We start from the raw sequence: 21,567 nt of genomic DNA, 5'->3' as shown, positions 1-21,567 counted from the left end.
ATAAAACTTTTATATAATCTTTTCAGAAAAAGCTTTAGGACAGTGCAATGAGACTCTCATTGCCTCGGTGTTTCAGACACATTTTAAAACAGACAGCATTTTAACCTATACTCAACATGGAGATCTCCTCACAACCATGCAGCTCTCTCAGTGACAGGCTTCCACGTGGTGCTGGTTGACGTTAGCGTGCCGCCCTGCACCGCCCCACATCTCGCAGTAATCCAGGGCTTTGCGGAGACTCCAGCACGTGTTCTGAATGCCAATAACCGAATCTGAAGCAAGTGTGAAGGAAACGACAGAGCCCAGAGTTTGCAGCTGGGATGGGGGGGAGCGTCGAAGAGGAGAATCTAAGAATAGTGAGGCCCACGCGCACGGAGCTTTAGGAACCACGTGCGCGACACGAAGCTCCGTGCGTGCAGATCGGAATGCGCCTTTTACGGCACTCGCGCTCAAAGGAAGCCCATCCTCGAGTGCAGTATTGTAGCCTTTGAGGAGAAATCCGGGCTTTGAGCATGCACATCATCTGAAGGAGCACACACAATTATTCTCCGAGCGCAACTACTCTTGAAGTCTCATTCTGCTCACACAACTGTAGTTTTATATTCTATATTTCATTTTTTGTTTTGACAAAACAAAATAAAAATGGCTAGTTTTATCTATACTGTAGCATCTTGTGGAGAATAGTACATATGTTATATTCAGGGGAGGTACCTGCACAATGCTGCCATCTGATGAGGTAACTATTTTCTGGTAGAAGTTTTATGTCTGTATTATCGTTACAGCATTGTAGCAAAATCAATCTTATCTATATATGTATATTATATATCTACATTCAGCCTAGCTAGCAATAGTAAACATCATCCATCTTAAACTAGCAAACTATAGTTTAATTCATTCAATTTACAAAGAAAATAACTAGCTTGTGAACAAAAGAATGAAACGTATTGCCCTGAAGGGAATGTCGAGCACACAATGAGCAGAAATAAAAGATACAGTTTTAGTCAAATAATACAGTATGTCATTAGAATGTTGGTAAACCTGCTATTTCACCATGGTGTCACTGGTAAATGCGCAGTTCTTTCAAAAATAAAATAAACCTATATTTCTACTTACTCTGAGTGCTTTTATATCCATCCATATTGACTAGCTTTCTAGATATCTGCTGCAGCTCACTCTGATACAACGGACCTCAAACAGGCCATGTTTTTGGCGGTCAAAGCGCCAAAAAATATACATTAGACAAACGCAACAGCAAATGTCTCTTTCCAAATGTAATGACAGTTACCCATGGACATCCACAGACCTTGTTGTGCATAGTTTCATTGAAAACTACTTCCTACAGAAGTATGCCAACTGTATATATGTATCCAGACAACGTCACAACCAAAAGCATGCCCATATTCTGGGGCACGGTGCCAACATTATTTTAAAACACGGTTTTAGCAGGGAGAGAGAGAAAAGACAGAGCTCTGGAACAAGTGTGACTTGCTGTGTGCCAAGAATGTACATGTATGTGATGTGAACGTGTGTGCGTGTGTGTATGTGTGTGTCTTCATTTTCATATTTCAGGCTGAGACAATCTGTTCACACCTTTCTCAGCGCTTTACCCAGCACACCTGCCCTGAGATGTGAAGTGCCTCCTGGATAACCTTTCTGGCACTCTGACTGCCAAAAGGGAAGATCCAAACAGCCCCCTGTGAGCTCACAAAGCAAGCGCACTCCCCAGCACCACTGTGCTACCAGCCCCCACCCGACAGATTCCTTTTTCTTTTCATTGTTTGGGGATATAGTGTTATCTCCCACTATTTATCAGCCAATCAGGGCCCAAGGTGTTAGCAGACCAAGGAGATGTCTTTTTGACACAAAGTCACCGCAGATTATCACCCGGCAAGTCAATAACTCAAGCACCATCCATTCAGCTGTAATTGCTGCAGCTAATTCCATTCCATAATTGGAAGATGGATTCTGTCTTTCCGCGATGCCTCTCCATCCAGCCGCCCCCTCACTCGCTCCATCCTGAGCACAGAGAAGGGATGATGGGGTTGCTGGTCCTTGACCCCATTCGGTTTTCATTCATCGCAGTGTCATCTCTCCACACCACACACCTGACAGTGACATGTTCCAGTCCATGATGGACATTGCACATCCCACTTCACCCACCTCCTCAAGGTTAGAGGTGGTCTCTTTTACCCAAACTTTGGATTTGGATACTCTTGGGAATTAGAGTTTCTTGAAGGCGGTAAGAGCAGTCATCTGGCAGTCGGAGGGTTGCCGATTCGATCCCACCCTGGGTGTATCGAAGTGTCCCTGATCAAGACGCCTAACCCCTAAATGCTCCTAATAAGCTGGTTGGTGCCTTGCATACTTTTATATGTTTTTCCAGAGCATGTCTGGTGTATTGGAACCAATTAAATACTGTCAAAAAGTGCAAACCCCAATTTCTGGTCCTCTTGGGATCGAAAACAATTATGTATTTTACCCAGGTCTGGTTACCAGTGGCATGGGTGTGTGGGTGAGCCCCATGACCAGACAAAGACTGTTCAACTGTGAAGAAAACAACCTTGAAACCTCAGAAAACCTCATGCTGAGAATGTCCAATCAGGGCAGCCTGCAAATACCAGGCTTCCGGTGTGTATGTGACCAGTAATATCTATATTATAATTGAACGTCTTCAGTTTGCGAAGCAGGAAACTGCTACATTGGAGAAACGGCCGAAGTGAACTGACTTGGCTTTTGCAGAGTTCCTCCTCTGCCAAAACACCATATTTACACTCTAAACATGAAAGAATTCCAATTAACCAAAATGCAAACAGCAGAAGAGCCGACTCGTCTTCTGTAACTTGGACATTTGCCTTTAAGACGACTGAGCAAATGTATCCATGATGCTTGAAGTTGCCCTGATATAGGCCGTGCTCCCGGCTCTATCCCAAACCACACAAACACAAACGTTATTTGTTCTTGAATCCCTTTCATCCTTTCTTTCTTCTTTTCGCTCCTCACACCTGGCTGGGAATTGACTACTGAAGGCACCGCAGATACAGTAAGCATCTCTCCACCCTGCCGGAACGCTGGGGCGTCTTATCTTCTGATCTCGCTGCTCTATGCAGTATCAGATGATCTGGGTATGTCAGGGCGTTCGTGAACATGCACACTCTGGTTTTGCTTGACACCATGTCCCTGCCCCCCTCTCATAAGTGCCCTGCAGACACCCCCCCCCCCCTCCCCTCCTCCTCCTCCTCCTCCTGGCACCCGCCAATGCTGGCTGACGAGATCACAAAGCCTGCGGTGATTAGACACGACACCTGACCTTTCCCGGTTAACGAGTAGAAGAGACAGCGTCGCGGTGGTCAATCAACGGATTCTCCATACTCCGCCAGTCAGACATACAGGAAGGGTCGCGGTGTAATTATGCATTTGATTCACAGATTGTCAAGCGATAATAATAAAAAAAAAGATGACAAAAAAGATGAAATGTGCCTCTCTTCCGTCTAGATGAAGTCACAATCTTGTTGCTGGTGGGGGGTGAGGAAATGGCTTCTGCACTTACGAAGAAAGTGACTCACTGAAAGATCGAGCAGGAGAACGCCTGGCAGACAGGCAGTCTGTCAGGATGCGGCTGGCGTTTTGGCTAATGAGAGCTGTGTGGTATTCTACCTCTCACTCTACAGACTTCTGCCATTGTTCACACAAGCCCATCTGCTCCCAGAAGAATGTGACCACTATGTTTGGGTTCAAGCTTATTTATTATATAATATCACCCAACGAATACTGTTACACTATAATCAGTGACGATGCGCGTGTGCTAGTATGTGTGAGGGAGCATGTGCATACATGCATGTGCAAGAGGGAGTCAGAGTGCATGTGTGTCTGTGTATGTACTGTATGTATCTGTGTGCATGTGTGTCACCATGCGCCATGTCTGTATGCATGTCCGTGCATGTTTGTGTATATGTGTGTGTGTGTGTGTGTGTGTGTGTGTGTGGCTCTAGAGTTGAGCCGTCACTGGTCTAAGACATGCTTCTGACTTTTGACCTCTGTCACACTTGTCTGATTGGTGAGATCTGAACCTCGTTGGATGCGATCGTTAGTCTTCGGTGTAGAGCCTGGATACTGTGTGAATCAAGTCCAAACAAGCGGTCTGCTTTGATCCACGGGGACGTGCCGGCTCCTCTTTGAAGTCCATCTGCTTAACTGTAAACCCTGCGGCGCTAACCGCTAATTTCCCCATGGCAGCCATCATTTGAGGCTTGCTGGTTTTAATTTGCACAATATGGAGGTTTTTAATGAGACAGTGGCTAAATATGGCATGCTGGCACTTTCCTGGCCACCTTGAATGGCTCTTCCCGTGGGTTTAAAAAAAAAAACCCCACAAATATATAAAAAAAACAAAAAATGTGTACTGGGCAACAGCACAGTTGAGCTATTGTGACAATTTACAGTACACATTAATTACTTCCCAAACAAAAGATGACTGTTATATCATGGTATTGGAATACAGCTATTATGTCTGTCTAATCCCTGTGGTTTAAAGCCTTTCATTGCAGATTTTATGAGTGTCATTAAACTAAGGAATAAATTCACAACATTCATGTCTTTTGCTACAAAAAAGACAGCATTTTGAACCAGTAAAATAGCAACGGCAGATATGATCTGCTGAAATATGGTCTCTCAGATCAGGACTGAACAGTAAATTGTGTTCATTAGAGAAACATATAGAATTAATTTGAGTGTCTTTTATGGTCATCATTTTAACATTCTGAATGTAGTCTTTTAAGTCAAGGATTTTACTATTTTTTCATGCATCCCTTGGTAGTGACTAGTGTGTGTGTGTGTGTGTGTGTGTGTGTGTGTGTATATCTAGGTGTGTGAGTGTGTGCATATGTGTGTGTGTGTGTGTGTATGCGTGTGTGTGTGGGTGCATGCATGTGAGTGTGTATGTAGGTGTGTACATGTGTGTGTGTGGGTGTGCATGTGTGTGAGTGTACAGTATGTGTGTGTGTGTGTGTGCGCACGCATGTGAGTGTGTATGTAGGTGTGCGCATGTGTGTGTGTGTGTGTGTGTGAGTGTACAGTATATGTGTGTGCGTGTGTGTATGTAGGTGTGTGCGTGTGTGTGCATGTGGGTGTGTGTATGTGAGTGTATGTGTGTGGGTGGGGGTGTGTGTGTGTGTGTGCATGTGAGTGTATGTGAGTGTACAGTATGTGTGTGCGTGTGTGTATGTAGGTGTGTGCGTGTGTGTGTGTGCGTGTGGGTGTGTGTGTATATGAGTGTATGTGTGTGGGTGGGCATGTGTGTGTGTGTGTGTCTGTATATGTGAGTGTATGTGAGTGTACAGTATGTGTGTGTGTGTGTGTGCGTGATACTCACTCTGAGGGCACAGTTCGCTGGTGCAGTTGAGAGACTGCAGATCCAGTCCGTGGCAGTCTCTGCCTCCGGTCCCCGGCACAGGCTGACTGCACTCTCGGCTCCTCCACATGGTGCAGTCTGCTCCACACGCTGACCACTTACTCCACTCACTCCAGCCTCCATCTACTGATAAACACCAAAAACACAGTTACTCCACCCAATACAGCCTCCATCTACTGATAAACACCAACAACACAGTTACCCCACCGAATACAGCCTCCATCTACTGATAAACACCAACAACACAGTTACTCCACCGAATACAGCTTCCATCTACTGATAAACACCAACAACACAGTTACTCCACCAACTATAGCCCATATCTACGAATAAACACAGACAACACAGTGACTCCACCCAATACAGCCTCCATCTACTGATAAACACCAACAACACAGTTACTCCACCATCTACAGCCCATATCTACTGATAAACACCATCACCACAGTTACTCCACCAACTATAACCCATATCTACGGATAAACACCAACAACACAGTTACTCCACCCGATACAGCCTCCATCTACTGATAAACACCAACACCACAGCTACTCCACCCACTAAAGCCTCCACCAACACCAGTTTTCACATCTACCTTTTATCTACCTCCCCCCATTCCATCTCATCAAACCTGTACCTCCTTCCCTATGTGTTAGACCTCCCCCACCTGTAAGAAAAGCCTTATCACAGACTCACACACACATACATACATACAAACACACACACACACACACACACACACACACACACACACAGGAATAAACACAGACGGATGTTCAGTATGTCTAGCCTGCTGTAGGGAGACACTTTAACAGCCAGTGCTATATCAAAGCAATGTGTAATGTGGGTGGTACTGTGGGACAGAGCCACGCCCTGTGCCTATACTCCATCTGTGCCTGAGATTACAGCCTGTCTCCACACTATCCTCAAATCACAGCCCCAGTGCTTCACCCCGCCCATGATTCACCACTGGGAGCCCCAGTGTCAGGGTGGGGAGTTACAGGTAGACTCCGCTCTCTCCCCCCTCATGACCCATCCGCGTACCGCCACATCGCCACGGAAACACGCAAACGCACACCAGAGAGACAGAGGGGCGAGAGGGAAACAGGAGGTTGGTTCGTGAGGGGTGTGGGGGAGACGGATTCAGGATGCCATCAGGTTTTTGTCATCTCCGCTACAGAGAAAAGCTGAAGAGCTGACGTGGTGCCAGACTCTTGAAGGTTACTGGTAGGCTAATGCGAACACAGACAATAATGAGCCCCCAGAGGACACAATTGGGTGTGGGGTGAGAAAAGAATTGAGAGCGAGAAATAGAAAGAGAGAGCTTTGGAATCAGTGTGATCTGCAGCATGAAGAATGTGCAGATGCACACATGAATGGAGAGAAAGTGTGCGCGCGTGTGTGCGTGAGAGAGAGTGTGTGTGTGTGTGTGGGTGATTGTGTATGTGCACGAGTGAGTGTGTGTGTATTTGTGCACTACTGTCTATGCTGTCAGATTGATAGACAATCAGTTCATGCCTCATAAGATCATGTTATGTTGTATTTTTTTATGATTTTCAATTTATCTTTATTTAATTTTGTTTATTGCTACGGCAATGTTGTTTTTACCTTGAACAATCAAGTCAATAAAGCAATTTGAATGATCAGTGGTTCTTTGGTTACACAATTATCTTTATGGGCTTTGGTCACATGCATAAAATATGTCATGCCAATAAAGCATTTAAAGCTGAGAATGGAGAGAGAACAAGGGAGGGAGAGAGGGGGAGGGGGAGGGAGAGCGAGAGATAGAGAGAGAAAGGAATAATGAAAGAGAGAGAGAAATAGAGAGGGCGAGACTGAGGGAGAGAGAGATGGGGAGGGAGAGAAAGGGAGAAAGGAATGAAAGAGAAAGACAATAGAGAGAAAAAACAGAGGGGGTGAGAGTGAGTGAGTGAGAGAGATAGGGAGGGAAAGAAAGAACAGAACTGGAGCAGCAGGTTACATGAATCCCACAAATCAGACGTAAGGTGCCGTTTAACCCCATCTGCCATGCTGGTTAATTTACTGAGGAGCAGGCAGGTGTTCCTAATATAAGCCCTATGTCCAAGGTCTATAAGCGCATAAGAGTTTGGCATGAATAAAAACCTCTTTCATTTTTCATTCGGGGGGAGGGGGCCCAGCAATCCATCTAGCCGGCCTTACAAAACAACGGCGTAATGAATAATACAAGTATTTTTCCATCCCCACAAAGCTCCTTGCCGTGGAGAGGATGAATAACACGCTAACACACACGCGTGTGGGCGCGCGTGGCAGAGAGTGTTGCAGCCCTGCGCTATGACGCGCTCCGGTCCGATCACCGGGTCAACTGGTTGGCACTCACGCTGCGCCGTCCATCGTAGAGAGCGTAACCAATCAGGTAATTGGCCTTGTTTGCAGTTAAGTGGGAGCCGACAGTCGGGCTGACAGGCTCCCCACTTCCACTGATTATCCGAGACGGAAGCATTCGCTTCATCAACATCCTTCGTATGCGCGGAGCACCAGTCGAGGAGGGAGGGAAATAAATAAATAAATAAATAAATAAGCAAATAAATAAAAGGAACGGGGACAGCGTTTTGCTTCGCGTACAACGTGATGAGCCGATCTTGTTTTTCTGCCACCGAGCGGAACTAATGAGTACATAAGTGACATTTCATAAACAGATTTAAGTACAGCGGCCAGGAAAACTGCCGTAATCAAACGGCGATGTTCCGAATTAAAGAAACTCAGAGCCCCAGAGGATCATGGGAGACGCACCGACTTCTTGCCACCCTCACCCCCCCCTTTCCTCTCCTTAACAAATTCCTCCGGCGACATGGCAAGCGCTGAGAAGTGTCACAATTTAAATTTTTCCCCGTCTGAATGTTCTCCTTTGTCTCCGTGCGTGGAAACGTGGCAGCTTTGGCAGAAATCACAGCTGTTTTCCAATCATACGGCACGACGGGTCCCCGGTGCCTGGGCCCCAGACTTAATGCAATAACCCAGCGGTGTATTCAGCTCTGCCCGCCGGTCAAGGGCGAGGGAAGAAAGCTTTTTAACCACACAGTGGGGCGAACTCTCGCATCGTCCCTCTCCCCCAATCATCAGCCCTGACCCTGGGCTCTTCCTGTTGCTAGGTGTTGGGGATTGAATGAGGCCGGCGATTGGTCTTCGGCTCGGCGGGAAGGACCCCCCGCTGGAACGGCGGCCTTTCCGCCCGACACGGCGGCCCCGGACTCCGAACCGAGGGGCCCCGGCAGAACGGGAGCTCGGGAAACACGGCACCGGAGCAACAGAGGGGAGACATCAGAGCAGCCCCGTTTAAACGGTTTCACCTTGACACACGCGGGCCCAGCCGTAATCCAAGCTCACGCCAGGAGAAACTAAAGGAGAAATGACCTGAGTGCAAGTGAGAAATAAACGCTCTGACACCCTGCCTTTTGCATCAGTATGCCAGACCAATTCATCACACACTGCCGCTCTGCTCCCACCGAATCGCATGCAACCTGGCTCCATGGCTGCAGCCGTCTTTTTTCCCTGAGAAAAACAAGCTCCGGCCTGGAATGAAGGTCGGAGCGTCTGTGCCTCTCGCACCAAAACCGGACTGTGTCCATCTTGAGCAGTTATTAGAACTGGAGGAACAGGAGCTGAGTACCTTACGACCAGGAAAGAAACACTGGAACGGCCCGTTAACTCTGAATTACGAGCCGGAAAGTCAGGTATCATTTCACAGTTCTGAGTTGCTGAGCAGCTGAGCAGAACGTCATTCAAACTGGCTGAAATGTCCGAATACACAATAATGGCGAACAACGGTTATATGAATACATTTTCATATACACAGATGAGCCAAATCATTATGAACGTGCCTAACATGTGCCACTGATAATGCTCTCACCCGCTGATGCACATAACAGATACATCTAACAGCAGATCCTTTAAGCCTTGTTCAGTTCAGTTCAGTTCAGTTTATTCTTTGTCCGAAATGGGCAATTTGTTTGCAGCAGGACCACACACATACCACACAACAATAGGCATAACACAATACAGACAGCATAATAAATAGTTCAGTTGTGATAAATATTGGCAGTGCATTAAAAACTGAGTCATTTAAAATCAAGATACAGTTTCAATAAATATAAGGTAGATATAAAAAGAGGTAGTGGATTGGGGTATGGGGTCACTAAATGGACAAGGCTATCTTCTTCTGTTGTGTGCATTCACTGCTTGGATAGAAAGAGGAATAAAGGAATTTTTGTACCTCTGTTGCAAGGTGGAGCTGCCATGGGTCGAACTTGTTGTTCCAGCACGTCCCACAGACGCTCGATCAGATTGAGATCTGGGGAATTTAGAGGCCAGGGCAACACCTTGAACTCTATCCTGTTCCTCAAACCATTCCTGATCAATTTGTGCAGTGTGGCAGGGCGCATTGTCCTGCTGAAAGAGACCACTGCTATTGGGGTATACCGTTGCCATGAAGGGGTGTACCTGGTCTGCAACGATGTTTCGGTCGGTGGCACGTGTGGTATTGATGCCCACATGAATGCCCAGACCCAGGGGTTTCCAGCAGAACATTGCCCAAAGCGTCACCCTCCCTCACAGGCTTGTCTTCTTCCCACAGTGCATCCTGGTGTCATCTCTTCCCCAGGTAAATGGTGAACACATACCCAGCTTTCCAGATGATGTAAATGAAAACGAGACTTATCAAACCATGCAACCTTCTTCCATTCCTCCAAGGTCCAGTTCAAACACTGGAGTGCCCATTGTAGGTGCTTTTGGCTGTGGACAGGGGTTAGCACGGGCACTCTGACCGGTCTGCGGCTATGCAGCCCCATATACAGCAGGGTGTGACGTACTGTTGTGACACATTCTTCTCAAAACCATCATTAAAATGTTCTGCGTCTTGTGCCACCGTGGCCCTTTTGTCGGTTTGGACCAGACAGGATAGCCTTCATTGCCATTGCGCATCAATGAACCTTGGGCGCCCAACACCCTGTCAACGTGGTTTGTCCCTCCTTGGACCACTGTCGGTAGGTACTCACCACTGCTGCCCAGGAGCACCACACGAGCCTTGCCGTCTCAGAGTTGCTTCGACCCAGTCGTCTGGCCATAACAATGTGGCCCTGGTCAAATTCGCTCAGGTCTTTATGTCTGCCCATTTCCCCTGCATTCAACACGTCAATGACGACAACCAACTGTTTGCTTACCTGCTAAAATATCCCATAACTTGCTGTTGTTATGAGATAATGAATGATATTAGTTTCATCATCATAATGTTTTGGCTCAGTGGTGTATATTTTAATGTTCCCAATGAATAGCATAATTTCCAAAATAGCTGTGAAGCTTATGGGGCACATGTTACTCACGATTGCTACACGGTAACAACTGGAAAGCTCTGAGCTCCCAAGTTCTACTAGCTTCCGAGTTCACAAGGAAAGCAACAATAGGGCAGGGGCTGGATTATAGCAGGTGCTGGGTTAGAGCAGGCTAAGGGACAAAGCAGGTGCTGGGTTAGAGCAAGCGATTATTCTCATTCCCATACACCTCATGTATGCATATGTGCATAGCAGGCAGTAAGAAATGTGAAGCTCATTAGAGCAGAATGTGACCCCCTCACTCAGCAGTGACTAGGTGGGCTGGGCCTGGCACAGGTCTGCCCTAGCAGTGCCAGGCAAGCAGTTCTATTCACCAGCACAGCTGTTTACAGAGCACAGCCATGATGGATGCCCTGTTTAAAGGCCTCACCCTCCTTGCCCTTCACACCCTCAACCAACAACCCCAAACCCAGACCTACCCTTGCCAGAGGAGGAGGGGGAAACAAGGGCTCTCCAGAGCCATGGGAAAGATGATAATACTGACTGTACACACACACACACAAACAAACAAATATGAACACAAGCACACATAAACATGCACACACACAAGACACACACGCACATACACACACAAACAAACAAATATGAGCACACACACACACACACACACAAGACACACACACATACAGGCATGCATGCACACACTCACACACATATGCAGACATGCTCGTACACACAAATGCGCGCACACACAGACACACACCCAAACACCCACACAACACAGATGCAAGCGGACACACACCCACATGACACGCACAAGCACAAACATGGTTGTCAACAATATGCACGTCATGAGTAACATTATCCATATTTGAAAAGGACATGTGAATCATCTTGCTACAGGCCACATCTTAACAGCCTAACTGAAATATTGGACATTATAACCCACTAAGAGCGAAGCCCAGGTCAGAACAAACTGGTACGTGACCCTCCAGTCAAATGGCAATTTAAACATCAGTACGGAACATGACTGGTAAGAATAAAACCATATCATTGTGTAAGTGATATTAAAGACAGACCAGGGAAGAGCATATATGACAATAAACAGATCTCACGTCATACATTACACAAGGCTATGCGTGCGCTTTGTATTAACCTTGTGATAAAGGCACTTAAGAGCCATATATCACCATTAGTCTCTCGGCTGCGCTTACATTTTCATCCATCTTTATTTTGACTGGTTAGTGAAAGACCATAAGCATGGACCCACAGACTCTATTACAGCCTCTGGGATACTGTAAGCTGTACGGAAAAAGGAATATATGACAATTCTTTTAAAACAATGTCTTTTTTTTCTGAAACCGAAATCATGGAATGTAATCATTTGATGGAAAAAGCAACAAGTGAAGTAGCATTGGTGAGATGTTGCTACTCAGCCAATCAGAAAAGCACTCCCCCTTGGCAATGACTCAGTGAAAATGCCCCCCCGCCCCAGCCCCCGCCCCCGTCCCCGTCCCGTCCCAGAAACAGATTGAATAGATGATGAGGATTACAGGGCTGGCTGGGGTGGAAACCGGAATGAACCGGTGATCAGTAATGTTTCTGCCATCAGTACAAGCGCAACTCAAATCGCCATTGATTCCATTGACAGCCTTGGCGCTCGGATGAATTACTCTAGTTTCCTTTCACGGCACCATGCTAGCATTAAATAAATGACCTTCACCAAAAGGTACGGCTCCCGCTTCAAGGTTATTGGAGGAAATGTTCACTGAATATGAGAACAGCCTTGGCTCTAAGGAAACAATATAATGTTGGGTAATTTTTCCGGAGAATTGTTTTTCTTTTCCTCACAGTGCACCCCCACTAGTCATATTGTTTTATTTGTGAACTGGTTTCCTCACCCACTTGCTCACTTGTGCTTCTCAGTAAATGATGATTTATGCCAGAGCTGGGCAGGAACTGCGTTTTGATAAATCGGAAAGAAGTCCCGGACGGTACAGCTGTCTGGATGTGTCCTGCATGTGATGACAGATGGGGAATGAGTGTGTTTGTGTGTGTGTGTGGTTGCATGCATCTGTGTGTGTGTGTGTGTGTGTGTGTGTGCATATGCCTGTGTATATTGGTGTGTATGTATGTGAGAATATTTGTGTGTTTTGGGTGAAGCAGCACTACAATATTCAACCCCAATCACCCCTCATTACAATAACGCGCACTAATCACACAGCACTACTGCACTCAACCCTACAGTAATAACACCCCACGACTCAACCCTTATTACAACACACTGTAATACTCGACACTAATCACACTGCACCACTGTACTCACCCCGACAGTATGTACACCACAATACAGTACTGAACCTTAATTACACCACATTGCAACAAACAGAACTAATCACAGGGCAGTACTCAGCACTAATCCAACACTACTCAGCGCTACTCAAACTGGCCGGAGGCTGTCAGCTCTGATCCTCTCACACTCGGCTTCTCTGTCTCGCCGCCATGCCATCCCACCCCTCTCCCCCTTGTGTTGTTGTTGCCGCTGCTTCTTTAATTCCCTGCAGCGCTGTAGCTGGAAGTCAGTTTACTTAAAGAGCGATGTTTGCTGGGCCCTTATTAAATTACGCTGTGCGATTGGGGCCCGGCTGAGTGCGCTGTGAAAGACGAGACCGAGGTAAGTGGGGAGGCAGCTCCTGGCTGTGATACGCGCTTCGATTTTCTCTGTGCTTCTACTGAGCCTTGGAAGATCTTTTACCATCCACCCCAACCCCCATACCCCACCTATAACCCCCCCTCAACGCATACACCTGCAGTATAGACCACCGCCTCCCCCACTCCCACTCCCCCTCCCCCTCCCTTCCAGCGTCCAGTGCAGTTTACTTTTTACTGAGGCCCTGAGGCCCCCGGTCAACAACATCCCCGAACACCACTCCCACTCCCGCCTGTCTGCATACACCCAAACCCAATCCAACAGAGGTCAAACTCCCTCACCCACATCTAGCCCCGACCCAGGTCAAACTCTCTCACCCACACCCAAACCCAACCTACTGTCTCACTCTGTCCCCCACATCCAAACCCAGCCCACTGTCTCACTCTCTCCCCCAAACCCAACCTACTCTCCCACTATCTCACCCAAACCCAACCTACTCTCTCATTATCTCACCCAAACCCAACCTACTCTCCCACTATCTCACCCAAACCAAACCTCTCCAACTCTTCCTCCTCCCTTTCTCAGCGATGCTACTATGTTACAGTAAAACGCCATTTGCAACCCAGTCGAGACTGCCCCCAGCCCCACATCCCACAACCTCCATTCGTCCAAGGCTCTTTCCAAGAGAGGCGAAGGTTGGCCCTTAAATGATGCTGCCTCACTTCCATCACAAACAGTGAAGGATCGATATACACCGGCCCCTGGGGTAGTGGCAGTGGTGCTTCAGCTCCTGATGCGTTAACACATAACATGGCTGCCGTTCGGATTTTACCTGTTTATTACAGCAAGGAGCACACGCTGATCTCACCTTTCTGCCATTGCCACTGGGAGATGAACCTGCTGATTATCCCACAGAGCCATAAACCTACAGTGGGGCACTTCTGCGAGCTATCCCACAGCAGGGCATGGCAGCTCGATATAGCAACAGGATTGGCACAGCAGGGCACTTCGGCATAGCAACAGGGTCTCTATCCTACAGCATGGCACCTCAGCATAGCAACACACAGCTAACGTACAGCGGGACACTACAGCATAGCAACAGGGTCTCTATCATACAGCAGGGCACCTCAGCATAGCAACACACAACTAATCTACAACAGAACACCACAGCAGAGCAACAGGGCCTCTATCATACAGCAGGGCACCTCAGCAAAGCAACAGGGCCTCTATCCTACAGCATGGCACTTCAGCATAGCAACAATGCTTTCACAGCTGGCCACCTGCTCTTTTTTGGGGCAGGGCACATTTGGCAGCAATTTAGCAAATCAATCCAAAGTGACAATTTCTTTCTTAATGAAAAAGGTCTCCATTGCAAGCAAAAAAAAATTCAAAAGAGGAAAAAGAAAAAAAGATCTGCAATCAGCGGAGAGATGACAGACCCTTTCCGTTAAGCCGTCGCCCGCTCGAAACAGCTGGTTTGTCACAGACGAATCATGCCGCTTTTTAAACTGAAAAGTGCAAGCTGTTCTAAGGCTGTCCAGCAGGGGGCCACACGGAGCGCAGGTGTGTTACCTGGACAGGTGGCTGTGCAGGCGCTTTTCTGGATGTTCTGCCCCTCGCAGAAGGTCCCGCCGTTCAAGGGGGTGGGGTTAGTGCAGCTCCGACTCCTCTTCTGAAAGCCCCGCCCACAGGTGGCGCTGCAGGCCGCCCACCCTGTCCATGTGGACCAACCGCCGTTGACTGCCGGCGGGGGGGAGGGGTTTGGGGGGGAGGGGGGTGGAGAGAGCAGCCAGGATTACCCGACAGGCACAACATCGGTAACCGCGACTGACGCCGTCACGGCACGCTCGATGCGGTTTTTTGCCCTCAACGGCCCCCCCCCCCGGCAGACGGCCGTGTTTTGCTAGATGTTACAACCGAACCGAACTTCCGTTCTACCCCCTAAACTGAGAGTTGTTCCAGTTAGGATTGCCTATACCCAAACCCCCTGGACTGAGTTGAAAAATATAATTTATCACTATCATTATTATTATTTTTTTTTCAAGTGAGCGAAACAAAGAGGAAAAAAAGGTGAGCCTTGAACCCTGCTCTCCTGCATGAGTATCACACTAACCACAATACCAAATCTGTTGGGAGCCAGAGCTGCCTTTTCGGTATATAAGGCTGCTCTCTTAAAATAATTTTCCCCCCGATTGATTAGCAAACATGCAGACGCGAGATTAGCCTATTGGCACGACCGTCTGCCCCCAAGGTTGGTTGAGGGCAAAAATATAGCTAACGTCATGGCACACTCCAGGAACAATGGCAACGGAGAAACAGCCACTTCTGCACTCGTATGAGCCTGCTGGGGTTACCAGTCATGCTAGGCCAACCCTCGCCTGTAATGTGCTGTACAGCACGGTGCACGCATGACCTAAAATGGCTGAAAATCACCCTCCAATGGCTCCGGTCAATTCCCTGTCAGTATTTATTTTATTTTTTTTGATAAATGGCCATTTTGTCACCTTTCCAAAACAAACAACCTTGACCTCACCGGTCAGTGATTCTATGTTGTTGACATAAAGAGAAATGACAGAAACACAGCCTCCGGTTTTTTGGCCGAACGGGGGAAGTGGCTATTTTATTTTATTTTTTTTAACAACGTACAACTCGTCAGTTCAGACCGCAAAAACAAAAGCCTCACCCTCATCATATGCCTGCTTCCAGCACTGCTTCAGTGCTTGTGGCTGTCATGGCTCCAGGTGCAAATTCCCCTGGTACATAATGTATTTTTCTCCCATTTCGGGCCATTCGCTGGCATTTCTGATAATGACTCCTCTGCCGAGTCATTTTAAGAGCAGTGCTTTGTTTTCCTGGCCCTGTCGTTTTTAAAAAGAAAGGTTATTATGCAGATTAAGATTAATTGCTACAGAGTCCCCGGACTATGAAAGGGGGGAGGTTGTGTTGTGCCATCAAGATGGTATTATTCTTCTTAATGATGGGAAATAGACCACTGAGGAGACGTCTTTTTTAATACTAGTTAGCTTTGGCGAAATGCACCTGCCGCAATAACATGTCAGGACTAATGAAAGCAACCGCAGCATGGCTCTAGCTCTCCCAAATAAACGACTTCAGTGGGAACACAAGATTCACTGGCAGGACAGGAAAAACTTCATTAAAATGATTCAATTTTAATACCATCTTATTAAAAACAGGCAATGTAGTGTAGAGGGGGGAAGAGGTGATTTAGTTGACATTTTAATCTGTTTCTGCTCGTTTACAGGTATTTTCTTAATTTTACAGTCAGAATGAGCAGCTCCTCGTGCGGCTGTTCACACGTGCATTCCCGCTACACGGATACCATACATCATTTCATGCTAACGCGCGTTTGTTTGCCCCAAACCAGGCTGCCTCTGCATTAAAAAAAAAAGAAAGAAAAACTGTTTTTTGTTTTTGGTATTCTCTCATGCAGCTGAATACATTTGGCTTGCCTTGTTTGCATATGTGTGAGATATCTAGGACATGAATTTATTTCATGCAGACAGGGAGAAAGGGAGAGCTAGAGTAGGAAGCACATGACTGTTGCCCACACAACCAGTGGACTGAACGTCTGTGTGGACTCTCCGGAAGCTTCCTACAGCAGCAGCACAAATAACTGAAACTTAATGGGAAAGCAGTGAGTTTCACCCTCCCCTCTTAATAATTAGGACTATTGTTATTTCGTCAAGAGTTACAAAAACTAATATTTGCATCCCGCAATGTACACCGGAGTACATTATATCAAAACTGCCATGATAAGTGTATTTTTTAAGCGTAGCCATAAACTTATAATTGTGTCCCATAAAGATGAGCCTGTGAGAGCTTTGTGCCAAAGCCATTTCAGGTTCCCTCTGATCTCCAGCTGGGCTCACGTATGCTGCGAGATGTCTGCATTAAGTTCCTCATTAAAACAGAAAGAAAATGCACACCCAATGAAATTCATAAAACTCTGCCAATCATGTACGTTATTATCCTGTTTTTATTTCCTTGTTTGCGTAAGTAAATAGAATGGCTAAAAGCAGCTACTTCCCTCCACAGGCATATGCCACGCCGCTCGTTCTCTACGTTCTGAGCAGATGTAAAAAAATAAAAAATCACTGCGCCGCCCGCATGCCAATTAGCAGAGTACAGGAGCAGAGATGACATCACTGCTGCATGGATGAGTACTAAGAGTTATTATGGGGCTTAACAGGGAGGAAGGGAAAATGGAAAACTGAGAAATGTCTTTCACGAGAAAGAGTAAGGGGTGGGGGGTGGAGGGCGGTCATGGACTGAGGGATAAAATTTCAAATTCACGTCACTGCAGTAAGTAGTTCTTGGAGAGAGCTATTGCCTGTTGCCAGTGGTTCAGTGATTTGAACCAACCAATTTTCTACACAAAGCTGAAAGCCTTTTGATTGGCTCAAAGGTTGGCACAGTGAGTGACAGCTTCATCCGCTCTAGGGTGCATGAACCCTCATTCCCCCATTAACAGATAGAAGCTATACCATAGGATGGCTAATTTTGCAGAGGCTTTGTAGGGAGAGATGAACCCTAGAGCGATGGCGATAACGGGCTTGGGGAAGAAACGGAAGACCAGTCTGAAATTTGAGATGTGGAGAAAAAAAAAAAAAAAAGCAACAGCTGCTATCCAAGACCTGGTCACTCACTCCCGCCAAAACCTCAATATGCATCCGCGAAGCAGTTTAGTTCCCCTGTCGCATTGCATACAGTAACTTTCCCCTCCTCAAATGATCTTGACTTCCAAGTCAGACACATAATTTTTAATTACTGGGGTTTGCGCATTAGGAAATTACAGCCAGGCAATTGCTGCCTTCCCCCCAGCCGGTTGCCTGGGCTACGGCACTCCCACTCACGACGGAGCTGATTAGTGGTCTTGGAGCCCTAAACACAGTGCCGGCTCTCGCCTGCTCTCTCTCTCTCTATCTCTCTCCCTCTCTCTCTGTGCCAAGCGCCCAGCCTAATTTCCCCCTCTGTCTCCCTGCAGTCCCACCGCATCATTTCCTTACGCTTTTCTTTTTTCCTCATTTCTATTTCTCTGCGACTGATTGGCCACCTCAGTGAGGCAAATGGCCGTGCCTCTCCACCCCTGATTACCTCTTAGCACGGCAGACCGCACCGCCAGCCGGGCTGGGTTAAAATGCATCTCTGCCCTCTTTCCCCTCCTGCGCTGAAAGAGAGCAATCAAAACAAGCCATGTGGCACCAGCCTACACCTACAGATCAGGTGGAAAGGCGCTCCTGAAGGCTTCATTAGCACACTGCAATTTCTAACACCGAGCCAGAAAAGGTGGGAGTTTGGCAGGTGTGAGGCGGATGGAGGGAGAGCAGGGGTGTAAATGAATATTAAGAGATCGGGGGGGGGGGGGGGGGGGGGAGAACTTTTTTTTAAACAAAACCATTTGGATGTTTTTTTTTTTTTTGCTTCGTTCCCCACTTCCCTGAAGTGAGCCTTACAATAGAAACAAATTGGTTAATTATTTTACAAACAGTGTGATTTTGCAGAACAAAATTGAAATGGAATGGTCTTTCACATTACAGCACTGCCAATCTGGGTAGGTGACGAGCTTCAGGAACCGGGGTGTGTTCCAGGCAAACAATGACACACTGTAATAAAAAGTACATCACGGCTTTCGCTGATACTCAGCCCTCCAACACCCATTAAAAACAATCAATCACAATCAAAACACTAGCCTGAAATGAACAACACATGAATCGATGTCGTTGAAATATTGCTTTCTTTTGCCAGACCTCAAAGACCCAATTACCCTTACTAGCAAACCAGCCCTTTGGTAAAATACCGTACATAGGACTCTGAAACCTAGTAAAGCAGAATTGTTGCACACTCTTATAGGGCATTCAGTGGTGGGGGGCATTGTGCCCTGTATTCAAGCAAGGGGGTGCATTTTCATTAATGCCTTTTAAAATACTTTTTACCACCTGCACTGTCAATTTGGGAGTTTTTACTCCCCAACAAGGTGCATAATCCCAGCCATCACTTCTTATCAAACCCCAGTCTACTTGACAAGCTCGCACAGAGGTGGAGGAAACACACCGTTGTACGATTTCAAAAATGTCCGTCATAAAATGGACATGGGAGATAAGGAACAAAAGGCATCTTTCTGATTCACATAAATGGCGTACCAGCTGATACAGTACTGTTGGCCACCCCCGTCTCCACCAAAACACTTAACACACTGCCGATACAACTGTCCCAATATACTCTGGATGTCACTAAAATAAACACATACAAATACAAATAATTAAACAAAAGCACATGCCATTTTGCCTGAGACTTTTCTGAAATTTTTCTTAATTTTGAAGGCAGCAAGCTCTACTTTGAAAAGCCAAACCTGGTCTAGAGTGGCTGGTAATTAGCATCTGCATCTGCATGGTTAGTCCCTCAGAACCCAACGCAAACACCTCAATGCACACACAATTCCTGCTCAATCCCAGGGACATCTATAAATGCACCGTTCCTCTGCATTTTAATAAAGGTCAGCCTTATCAATCCAATTAATTATTTCCTTTTCTGCTGCTAATTCAATAAGAGCACACGCCGGGACTGCAGGAGAGGCATGGTTTTCTCGGCATCGACCCCACTGATTACATTTTGGCAAAACTCACTCATTGCAGAGTTAAGAAAAATCTGGTGTTTGGGATTGGGTAGGAGATAGTCGTTATTGTTTGGGGTTAGCTGGGGGTTGTTTTGTGTCAGTTGTGGGTTATTTAGGCTAGGCGTGCACTGAATGAAGACCTCTTCAGCCTATGTCAACCAATTATATTTCATTTCACTTTTTTTTTTAAGCACACCAAGGAATTATAGATACGCTGTCACATTAGTTGAACACACTTTCAGGAAAGTAGAATTTGTTGTCAGTTTAGATAAATATGCTCATTTGTTTAACTGAATATGTATATTCCATTAGATTCACTTTAGTTTTTGCTAAATTGCTACTGTCTCTGTAGTGCTGCTGCTCCTCTCTTTCTCTATTTTAAATTTTAAAGTGTTTGCTAAAATAATGCAATGAAATGTTAGTTTGTTGTTTTGTGGTTAGAGGTAGGTTAGCCAGGGGATATTTGGAAATTTGGGTTTACTTGATAGTTAGTTGGGATTTGCTTAGAGATTGTTTAGGTGCTGGTTTGGGGGTTAGCTGGGGTCAGGATGGGGGGAAACAACAGCATTTGTACATATTTCTATAAATATTTATATTGGCAGGTGCAGGGTTATTTGTACATACTTACTTGCCTCGTTAAAATCCATTTAGATCTTGTGTCCGTCTAATCAAACATGGCCACTTGAGTGAGTGTTAAGGGCATTGACCTCTGGCTGACCCCTGGTGTGCGCACGAGGTGTGAGTAAACGTACCATAAACAATGACTGTGGCGGAGGAGCTTTTGCGTCGCGCCACAATGTTTTTGGCCACACAGGTGTAGTTGGCTGTGTCGGCCAGCCGTGCCTGTTTGATGATGAGGTCATGGTCAACGGTGATGTAGAAATTGGGGTCGCTGGCAGGGTCAACCACCTCTTCATTCTTTAGCCACTCGACCTGATCGCACACAAGCAGGAAGTCAAAGAGAAGGTTCCACACACAGTCAAAGTTTCAGACAATTAAGCTTGCCCCATAGACCTTGACACCTTGACAAATTGAAAATATTAACTGTGCAAAACTGTAAATGCTATTTTTCAAATTCTATCAGAATACTTTCATACCAAATGTTATGTTCATTGTAGCTTTATATTTTCTAAAAATGAAAAATCAAACATTAAATCATAACAATAGAAGACAAATTGGCAGAAAATAGTAGAGAAAGAGAATCTGTGAATTTGTTTGGGAAAACTTGAACTGCTGGAGATCTCCTAGGGTAGAAACAGATGTGATGGAATTACACACAGCAGGAAAGCATCCACTGTACTGCGTAAGGAGATGTGCATTTATGCAATTACATGAACTAAAAAGAAACTAGAAAGCCCATGCAGGCATGAAGTTCACTCCAGTGCTGTGGAGCCAGCGAGGAGAAAGTTTCAACTCCTCCTCAAACTTCCCATTAGTCTTGCAGGTTTGAAACTGAATAAAACATATGGGAGCAAGAAGAATCCTGAGAGGTTCGGTTAGAGAAAAGAAAAAGAAAAAATTCTGAAAACGAAAACTGGGAATAGTAAGGAACGTTAATAACTGCACACTA

General features: G+C 46.3%; 1 protein-coding gene across 1 annotated transcript in view; it reads right to left on the bottom strand.

Moving 5' to 3' along the window:
- Positions 1-21,567, bottom strand: part of unc5a (unc-5 netrin receptor A) — a 103,038-nt gene that overhangs the window by 34,111 nt on the left and 47,360 nt on the right. The window contains exons 5-7 of the mRNA XM_061233984.1: positions 20,750-20,930; positions 14,936-15,103; positions 5,369-5,533 (exon numbers count right to left, since the gene is read on the bottom strand). Coding sequence (XP_061089968.1) covers positions 5,369-5,533; positions 14,936-15,103; positions 20,750-20,930 — 514 coding nt within the window. The remainder of the gene's footprint in view (positions 1-5,368; positions 5,534-14,935; positions 15,104-20,749; positions 20,931-21,567) is intronic.

This window comes from Conger conger, chromosome 3, assembly GCF_963514075.1.
Source record: "Conger conger chromosome 3, fConCon1.1, whole genome shotgun sequence".
NCBI lineage: Eukaryota > Metazoa > Chordata > Actinopteri > Anguilliformes > Congridae > Conger > Conger conger.
Note: the sequence above shows the minus strand (reverse complement) of the source record. Positions and strands in the feature narration are given on the sequence as shown.